Source organism: Anopheles arabiensis, chromosome X (genome assembly GCF_016920715.1).
Source record: "Anopheles arabiensis isolate DONGOLA chromosome X, AaraD3, whole genome shotgun sequence".
NCBI classification, from domain to species: domain Eukaryota; kingdom Metazoa; phylum Arthropoda; class Insecta; order Diptera; family Culicidae; genus Anopheles; species Anopheles arabiensis.
In genome coordinates this window covers 2,905,099-2,915,385 of record NC_053519.1, presented here as the reverse complement: position 1 = coordinate 2,915,385, position 10,287 = coordinate 2,905,099, and the positions used below count along the sequence as shown (strand labels likewise).

General features: G+C 38.3%; 1 protein-coding gene across 3 annotated transcripts; it reads left to right on the top strand.

Annotated features, from left to right (window-relative positions):
• The first annotated feature begins 337 nt into the window (after nucleotides 1-337).
• Nucleotides 338-8,874, top strand: LOC120906686 (dopamine receptor 2-like). 3 transcript variants are annotated; one of them, XM_040318543.1, is made up of 6 exons: nucleotides 338-602; nucleotides 985-1,212; nucleotides 3,258-3,496; nucleotides 4,787-6,134; nucleotides 6,327-6,411; nucleotides 8,449-8,874. In XM_040318543.1, exons 4-6 carry the CDS (start codon nucleotides 4,822-4,824, stop codon nucleotides 8,536-8,538), a joined length of 1,488 nt encoding a protein of 495 aa, XP_040174477.1. In that variant the 5' UTR covers nucleotides 338-602; nucleotides 985-1,212; nucleotides 3,258-3,496; nucleotides 4,787-4,821; the 3' UTR covers nucleotides 8,539-8,874. The 3 variants fall into 3 exon arrangements, with proteins under 3 accessions (XP_040174477.1, XP_040174478.1, XP_040174479.1); XM_040318545.1 differs by lacking the exon at nucleotides 338-602 and adding an exon at nucleotides 638-818; XM_040318544.1 differs by having other exon boundaries at nucleotides 3,258-6,134.
• Nucleotides 8,875-10,287: the final 1,413 nt, after the last annotated feature.

Below are 10,287 nucleotides of genomic sequence, written 5' to 3'. Positions count from 1 at the left end.
TACCATTCTATATAAAAATAGTGTTTCAGGCAACCTTGGGTACCCTGTAGTCCCTATCCAAATGGGCTTATCCAAAACCTTGGGTACCCTGGAGTACACTTCCCATCACATAAAGTTAACTTCGTATAAGAAAGTGTTCCAAAGTTAAAAAAGAATCCCTGAAGAACTCAGTAACTACAAGCTTTCTCCCTACAGCTGGTCACTACATACTCGTCGTTATGTACATCCACCCCCTTGCCCCAGGATATGCGCCTTCCTGAAGAGTTTGGTTGGGTATTTTCGTTTTGATTCGCTGCAGGACTCTAAATTGTCAACGAGCAAGGAGGTTTGCGGAGAGATCCTGTAAGCCCTCCTCTCCCTCAAGAAACAACACCATAACGTAGCCCGCAACATGAGAACATGGGAGCATGGAAACTGCTGCTTGGGTTTGAGGATAAGGATAACGCCAACGTAATGTAAACGGGTTAAGCTTTAATTTCAACTAAACGTCAGCCACAACGTCAGTCGACATCGTTACTCAAACCATGAATGTTGTTCGCTGTGTTTGAAGCCATCCTTACGCGATACAACATACCACAGAAAGTTCGTTTTTCGTTATCATTGTAAGTTATGTATATTCAATCAAGTGAATGCGTAGTTCCAGTTCCAGTGTTTTGGGCCACTTTCGTTCGGCTGTTAGAGTACCTCAACCGTGTAAGATGATAACGTTATTTACACGGCTATCAATCTCAATCAATCGAACTACACTCAAATCTCTACTTCATATTCACATCATTAATTACTGCAGCATCGCACAGATTGTGTGTTTAAAATATGAAGTGAGTGCATTAAAATTGAACGCTGTACTGTTTCTATTAAGCCAAGATATGCTGGCTATACTAGATCACAAAAATGCAATACTAACGAGCCAATAACCATAACGCAATTTTTGTGCTAAAATAAATAAATGTTGATGAAGGGTAAATTTTTTCACGTGATTTTCAGATCCTCCAGTGAGACCTAGTACATACAAAGACATACAAAACGCCCGAAGTGAATCTATGAAAAGTGTGGACAGAAGCTCCATCCAGTATCCTGGAGTGTGTGAATAAGTGAAACTTTTTTTTTCGATAGCGCAGGTAGAACTATATGTGAATTGTCTAAATCTTCTGAAATTAAAAAATGGGTAATACACTTCGAGACACATCATCGAGGAAGTAATGGTGTTGAAACGTAAGTTTTTATTTTAATTACCACGTACATTTCGAACTACATATACTATTCTAGACAATCAGTCTTAAGCAAGCATCTCAAACGGAAGGCGATGAATCGAACGACAAAATATTCGTTTCAAGCCAGACAATTCTGAAAGTTTGCATTGATCATAGCATCATATATATTTGCATGATAGCTATCAAGAAAACAATAAGATGAGAGTTTAATAGGGTGATTGTGATTGAAATTTTCGTAAGAAGTATAACCAATATTAACAATTGTACAATCTCTTACTAAAGAAATCAGGCAGGTGAATCGAAACCAAACAATCAAAGCTACTGTGGATGTGGAAGCTTCTACTATTTCTTCAGTAATAACGTGGAACTTTTCTCTTTCCGTTATGAAAGGCATGATTAGATCATTATTCTTTAGAGATCCTATCTCATGTATCAGCGTGAATATATTCCCAAAGAGGTTATGTTATAACAACAGAGTAAATAATGAAAAGATTTGTATCCAATCTCAGTTCTGGGTTGAATCTTAACATTTACCTGCAGGATTCTACTAATAAAAAAAATCTTACTCAGTGTGTACATCTCTAGTTAGGACAATATCGACGTTAACAGTGCGCACAGTTATTTCAAACTTTTGGTTACCGTTACTGTAAGTACGCAGGTAGCGCGTCTAAACTTCTGCAGTGCTTTGCGTTACCCTTTGAGTATGTGCAGGTGGAAGCAGAGACAACCGGATCGACAATTCCAGATTACCAAAACGGATACTCACCAGACTAGAAATGTGGTGTATGTGAGCTGATACACTTCTGACACGTTCCTTACACTAAATGTTCAATCTATCTATATTAGCGGAACTGCAGTAGCTGTTTTACACGATTATGCCGCTCTCTTTTTTCTCACTAAAACTGATCAGCTAAAGTGTGTGATTGTCAGTTGAGTTTCCTTGTTCTGTCTCCTAATGTGGCAATATAATGTACACTAAAGACGTTATATGTACAGAACGTACAATAGTTATGTGTTTGCTGTCCACAGCATTGAGCGATATTCATGTAGAGAAAAACTAACTATGAAGTATCCAAGAAACCACGAGAAAACCATGGAATCCTGTGACCAATATTTTTGTTAGCCCACCTAAAAATTAATCTTCGAGAATTTTGGCTACCAAATCGCAAATGCAGCTTGAAGGATATTCGCCTTGGAAAAACATTAATCTTAGAGAGACAATTCAGCTTGCAGAGAGTATATCTTAGAGAGATTTCCCTGTATTTTTTATATAGATACTGTAGATACTGATATATACACTGTCTCGGCTGAATCTTTGGTCAGGAGGCGTCTTTGAGTTCAGGACAATTTACAATTTCACAGACAGGAAATACAGACAATTTCACTGTTACAATTTCGCTGAGGTTGCAAACAGTCCATAATATTTAGATAATCAATCAAAGACAAACCATGGACCATAATTGGAAATGTGTTGGAAAACAGATAAATTATCTATATACTCAATGAGAGAAAAAAGGATGGGTCATTAACGAGGAATTGGATTAGTTCCTGTAACAAAATAGGAACGTGGTAATGTTCATGGGCTGTAAGGCTCATTCAAAACATACAGGAATTCGTTACGATTTTTTCCCAGATGTAATAGAACTGGTCGGAGCCATCCAAACCGTTAACATATACAGCTCCTGGCGGTACCTACGACTCCGCAAGGCTCCAAACAAACTCCGACGACTCTGGCTGCCAACTAGCGGCTTCAATCGGCTACAAACGTCTCTGACGGTTCCGACAGCCTCAACAACTCCTGACGGCTCTCATGGAATCGAGTATATGATGAGCGGAACCGTGTGTTTGACTCAGTTGGAGTAACGATGCGAAGAAGCGAGAACCCATAACTATTTCCGATGTAACGTATTCTGTTTCAAAATGGATACAGGAGATATCGATAAGCCATAATTATAATCAATATTATCGTTAGCTCATATTTTAATTTCTTGTTATCTACAAAAATTCAATTCCGTAATTTATATTTTACGTTTCTTTCCCGCACAGCTAATACCATTACAAAATATATAGGATGTCCTAATCAAAATCGATGCTCAACGGTTCATTGATCGACTGTACATCTATAGAACCTTTTTTCCACATGACTGAATTAACTCTCCTCACATGCTTGGCCTTTGCCTTTGCCAAGAGTAGTCAGGATTCATTGAATTTTTCGATCGATAGACTATTAATAAATATAGACGTATCGACAAAATACCACACCAGAAATAAGAGCTAACTTTTATGTAAGTAACATCAAAGCCCCTGCTTTGCAAGTAAAATTTACTTTTTTGTTATTATTAGTTGTTAGATATTATAAAATTATCATGAACAATTGTACTCTAATATGTAGCAAGTCTAGCAATTAAAATGATGTATATGTTTGTAAATCTTGTATATGTGTGTATATATATGTGTGTATCAAATATTCTGTTTATATATTTTTACTGTATGTACTTCCAATGTTTTACTCATTACATCCAGAAAGCGTGTTGCTGCGTTGGACTCTATCTCATACCAAATTTGCCACTACCCGTTGTTCTGTTCGATGGCCGTGTTTATTTGTTTATTGTTTATTAATTGAATGTGCTGTGGTCGTTTTCATGTGACATTATTATCTTCCATCGAGTCAATCTCGTGGGCACAAGCTATGGTGTCAGCTTTAGGGGGGGCTGATCAAAAGAGTCGTGCTCAGCTGACAATGTGGTAAGAGAAGGTGATCTGCTCGTAACTGCTCGGGGAGTACGAGGAATTTACAAAAGCGTATCCTCGCGCCTTCATCGGCTTCGCTCTTGTGGTTTCGTTTTTTATTCTTGTTTGCGTTATTTACGAATTAATTGTAAAGGGTTTTTTTTTTCAAACATGGAATCAGTATTATCCAATCCCAGCAATATTAAAATAAATGTTCCTCCAAACAAACACCAATCCAAAAACTGTGCGAAAATTGTTTTAGTTGAATGTGGTAGAGAAGTTTTATATTATCAAAGTACCGTTTGCTATGTTAGCTTTATAGTGAGCTCTATTAGTTACTTGTCCGCGAGCTAGACTACATGTTTCATATTGCGAATTGCCAATTATTAAAAAAAATATTTACATTTTACAAAGCTTTGGTTTTTATAGTTATCTTATTTTGTATACGCCTTCTAATGCACAGCGCAACCGCGATTGCAAACACCATTTTGACAACGATTGTGACAATTGCAGTTGCGCTCAATTTGGGCACAATGATTTTGCAATTTTTTGGAATTGGAAAGTTTTGGGTAAAAAACTATTTTATAAAAACTTTTCAATTGCTTTTGTCTGAAACTTTCTTTTTTTTGTCATTCTCGTACTACTGGTATATAAAAGTGTGTCATCTGTTTTACCCATGGCTGCCAAATATTACTTTCCTTTGCGTAGGTAATTGATGGATCCTTTAGTAATTCCAGAAAAATGTATTTAGAAATATGGTTTGTTTTGTTTCTGCTTAACATTTAACTGTATCATAATGATGTTTGTTTGAAATTTATTTTACGATTTTTCTATACAATTCGCAGCAGGTTACCAACAAGATTAACTAAAGTGGCGGTGAATGATGAGTAATGCAAGCGAAGTTCCTTGGGAGTTTCTGCAACTGACAGCATTGACGAATATATCCTTCTATAATGTGTCTCATGGTTCGGTGGAATTCAGCATAAACTGTGGTTCAGTTGTACCGAATTTTTCCAATTACATAGTTTCGCTTCCAAATGACAAAGCTGGCCTGCTGACCTTCTTGTTACTATTCTCGTTTACTACTGTGTTTGGTAACTCACTAGTTATATTAGCTGTTATTCGTGAGCGGTATCTTCATACGGCTACCAATTACTTTGTTACCAGCCTGGCAGTGGCGGACTGTTTAGTAGGATTAGTAGTGATGCCCTTTTCTGCATTGTACGAGGTACTACAAAATACTTGGTTCTTTGGCACGGACTGGTGTGACATATGGCGATCGCTTGACGTTCTGTTTAGCACTGCATCAATTCTGAACCTGTGCGTCATTTCGCTCGACCGATACTGGGCAATCACGGATTCATTTTCCTATCCAATGAAAATGACGCGCCAAAAAGCGGTAGTACTGATAGCAGCAGTTTGGATCTGTTCTAGCGCGATCAGTTTCCCGGCGATTTTATGGTGGAGAGCAGTTCGCGAGACAGATATGCTACCGTTTAAATGCACATTCACCGAGCACCTTGGTTACCTTGTATTTTCATCCATCATTTCGTTTTACCTACCATTAATAGTTATGGTATTTACATACTGCCGAATATATCGAGCGGCCGCCGTTCAAACACGCTCACTAAAACTTGGCACTAAACAAGTCTTAATGGCATCTGGTGAACTTCAGCTCACGTTACGAATACATCGTGGTGGAACCACTCGTGAGCGACTAAATCATCCGCGGTTGGCTGCTTCCGAACACTACCAGCAGTTCCAACATCTGGATCAATTGCAACCTAATACTCAGCCGTCGTTGTCAACTCAGCATCAATTTCCGCTCAAAAAACTTCATCAGCTGCAGACAACCAACTCTACCCCAGACGATCCCGATGAAGAACCGTTATCAGCGCTAGAGAACAACGGTATCGGAGGGCGACATCGCGTTCATATGGGAAAACATTTTTCACTGTCCCGGAAGCTTACAAAATTTGCCAAAGAGAAGAAAGCTGCCAAAACTCTAGGAATCGTAATGGGAGTTTTCATCGTCTGTTGGATGCCATTTTTTGTCGTAAATTTGTTATCTGGCTTTTGTATGGACTGCATTGCACACGAAGAAATAGTATCAGCAGTAGTAACCTGGTTAGGCTGGATCAACTCAGGCATGAATCCAGTTATCTATGCCTGCTGGAGTCGGGATTTTCGAAGGTAAGTATGCTATAATAGTTTAAAATTAATTTTCACTTATTTAAAATTGCTGTCCAAGACCTTAATTGAGGCCAGTTATCCAACAAAATAATGCCAACGATCAACAAATACCAATAATGACTGAATTGTTTTAACACTCGGTATTTATATTGTTGGACTTCAATTTTTTTTATCGGTTGTTCCTTTTTTCAGGGCATTTCTGCGTATTTTGTGTGTTTGCTGCCCACGAAAATTAAGACTCAAGTACCAGCCGACAAGGCGTTCGATAGCATCGCAGGTAAATAAAAAATACATGTTTCACAGATCAATCAAGTTTGAAAAAGGCATTATCAAGATGGGTTGAACTGCAACTATCAATAACCGGCGATTTATTTAAACAAAATATTTGGAAGAACATTGGTTCTAGTTGCAGTCATTTTATAGTCGTAACTAGCTTATGTACCATAAGAAAATTTGTACTCTAGATTGTCTTTTTGGGGACAACACGTATTTTTTGGATACGGTTTTGAGCGCAAACGGAAATCTCTCTCGAGCCCCCAAAATGTAGGCGATATTGTGAGATCCCGGGGCTCAACAAACAGCACATTCTTTGTCCGTATAGCGTATTTCCGGTCTGAGCCAGACCAAAGAGTCAAATTCTTATATACCTATCACTCGCTACAGTTCTTCTTGGAATGTTTCTTTCCAGTTGTACTTTTTTTAGAAATATAGATATATGTCACAAATACACGCTATAAATAGGGCAATATTGGAATGTGTTCAGTGCAAATTCAAATTCCTCTATCGAGTTTTGAAAGAACAAGTCCTCTAGGGAGTTTTTCGAAGATATCTTATTCCGATTTTCTGACCGATCAAACGTGGCGTGATAGGATATAGTATAGGAAATACTAAATGACGGTGACGGTAAATTGCATAAACTAGAGCTCTTCCCAACCAAGAACTAGACAAAACACCTGCCAATCAAATACGGTGTATGAAAGCTGATGCACTTGTGAATCATATTCTACACAGAATGCTATTTCCCATACATAATGGGTAAAATTTGGTGTACATTCGTTCCCCATACTGGTGGGCTGAGCAGATAAGGAAAAAGAAAACTCAATTGATGGTTATTCATGTAGCTGTGTAACATATGATTCATAGTGAGAGTTAAAAAAATGCAAATTCGTATCAATCAGCAGCTACCCATCCGCTGATGTAGGTAGATTGTACGTTTTGTGTCAGGAAAGAGCCACAAGTGCATCATTCCGCTTTGAGCACAAGGCTCTCTCGAGCCCCCACTAACTATAAGCGATATTGTGAGAGCCTGGCGCTCAATAACCAGCACAGTCTTTGTTCGTATGGCGAGTTTCCGTTCTGAGCCTCTTGTCGGCTATGTAACGGAAGAGTGTCAAATTCTTATTTAACTATCACACCCTTCAGTTCTTCTTGGAATGTTTCTTTCCAGTTGCAATATCATTGAAATATATGAGGATATATGTATCGCGAATATACGCTAGAAATAGGGGCATGTTTGGCTGCTATTAACAATAATTGTATATATTCACAACACATTTAAATGCTTTCACTTTGTATGAACAACAAATGATCCTGGTGCATATTTTTGTTTGAATATTTGACAAACTTACTATAGAATGACTCCAATTCGCGAGGCATCAGATTTGCAAAATCGTGACAACGAATAGATCTATTCTTCCTCCTGATGTGTACTTTGCACGTGAACTTCTTTTTGAATTGAAACGATAATCTCAAAACACTTTAAAACTTGACTTGAAACACAGCACCGGCGCGCGGGACTTAGATCGACATACGCGCAATTACTCACCGCGAACCATCGAACTGGACAGGCGGTTTCGTCTGGAACGGGAAGCGACTCTGTGCGCTGATCGATGCGCGTGTATAAGCAAGACAGCGTGTTTAGCAAGCTGTCACGAGTAGTTAATAGTTCCCAGTAACAAAAATCCCAAAAGACCACTAAACTGCAAGAACGAAAAGAATGTTGATTTTGTTTCCTGGGTGGTTTTCGATCGTGGAAAGAGTTATGCGACACTCGAGTTACGCGAATTTTTCATTTTGATGGTCATGTCAAATCAGTGCAATTCTCGTGATTTCCAGAAATATCACCAATTTTCGCGTAATTTTGCAAGTAGGGTGTGATTATAGCCACTTAAATAATCGTAAAAGTGTCTCACTATCATGAGAATATCGCATTATTCTATAATGCTATCTTTAGATATAGAATTATATTTTCCAGTCGCTTAAAGTAATCGTGGAATATTGAATGTAAAATTATCAATCCATGTTTTTTTTCCAGAGATTGGCTTCGAGACGATGCTACTCCACCTGCTCACTTCATGGGATACAGCAAGTGCGGCAAAACTCATGTGAACAGACACATATTTAGTTTTCACCAATACGACAGGATGACCGTACGAGCCTTTTAGCAGTTTCTTATGTTTCTCAGTTCAGTTTCTATGCTGTGTTCTTATGAGTGACTTAAAATCTCTATTTGCCGTTGATTGCTGGAAAGAACTGAAGACTCAGACTGGAAGCCCTTCGATTTTTTCAACAATACGTACAAATCTAATGTAAAGAAAAATAATGCCCAAGAAAGAGATTCCAAGTCCATCGCAACAAAGTACTTTTATTGTGCCATTGTGTCAGTGCTATCAGTAGGTTGTGTAGTTGTAAGTTTCGTTTTATGTCAAAATAGAGCACGAATATATAATAAAACCTGTAACCAAACAATACTTTTAAAGTAGTTTTTCTCATGAAATAATCATTTTCGATGTACGTTATTCAATAATGTGTTTTGTTTACCAAAGTTAAGTCGATTTTGCAATTTAATTAATGTTGCTACGTTTTTAATTAAGAATTGGTTCAGTATTATTTTTTTAAGAATAATTTTCATACTGTGTCTTAAGTTCCCTGGACCGCCAGTGATATTTCCCGTATGCTGGTGCCGGTCCCTTGAGGTTTGACTTTTGCTGAGGACACAACAATCATAGCAAACAACTGTACATGCAGGTGAAATTGCTGTAGGTTTGAATAAATCCGAAACTGGGACAAACCCGAAGCAATCTCTCATTTATAGAATGGGATCCCAAGCACATCAAATCACTGCAATGACTCCTAAAAGGGGGTCCAACCGACTCAAAATGTCGCTATAAAAATAATCCTAAATAACTCCGTTTAGCAGAAGATATACGACTGGAGCATTTCAAACATAGAAAAAAAAAATGGTGGCGTTATTTGTTTATCCCTCTGTTTATACATGCCAATCGCCAGTGGTGAACCCATCGAACTCCTGTCAAAATTATATGGAGTTAAGGGTACGATGGGATTGATGGATGGGTTTTTCCATCACTTGCAGGTATCCAGTATCTCAGTTTCGAAAGGTTCGAGAGGGCTTATGCAAACACACGGTTGGGATTCGTTTTAGTCATTTCAGCGAGAGCTTGAGTCGTTTAGACCCCGTAGTTGTTTAGTGCTATTGTGACGCTTGAGCTGTTATTGAAGCTTAATTTTCATCTTCAAAAGTAAAAACTAAACCTTTGATTAAACTGGTCAAATTAAAACAACAATAACCTATACAAGCTCATCACATGCCGCATTATACGCTCTGAAGGGCAGCATGCGGCGCTTCAATTACGCCGATTCAAGCCCGAAAACGATTTTGACAGTTTCTCAAGTGTAACAAATCCACTAAATGACCACTAAACGGGTTCTAAACGGCCAGCATGGCAGTTGCAATCACGTTTGCAATCGCGCTCGATGTGTAACCGTTCTAATAATTCTCGATCTGTAACCGACAACGTCACGCGTGACAAAAAAGTAGCTCAGTTTCGCAAACAGAGCTACTTGCCTCGCGCCATTTTTCTGCTTCATCCGAAACAATTTAACTATCCAGTTTGTTAACCAGCTGGATTAATCCAAAACTCAGAAACAAAATGAACACATGCTTATTAACTTATTTTTGTATGTTTTCAAACAAAAAATAAGTAGGTTGACTGGGTGAAATGAGCTACTTTGATCCACGCAGTGTGAAAATTATCAACGCAACACATCGCGAGATGTTGGCGCTCTTCGTCTATTTGAACGGTAACGGCTTTTTTAGATTGGAGATCGGTGTTCCAGTCATTTAACCCCCATA

Excerpts from the sequence above, each read along its gene's own strand:
- LOC120906686 (XM_040318543.1), top strand. The coding sequence starts at position 4,822 with ATGATGAGTAATGCAAGCGAAGTTCCTTGGGAGTTTCTGCAACTGACA. Across the intron at positions 6,135-6,326 it reads TGGAGTCGGGATTTTCGAAG|GGCATTTCTGCGTATTTTGT; the intron begins GTAAGTATGCTA and ends TCCTTTTTTCAG. Across the intron at positions 6,412-8,448 it reads GGCGTTCGATAGCATCGCAG|AGATTGGCTTCGAGACGATG; the intron begins GTAAATAAAAAA and ends TTTTTTTTCCAG.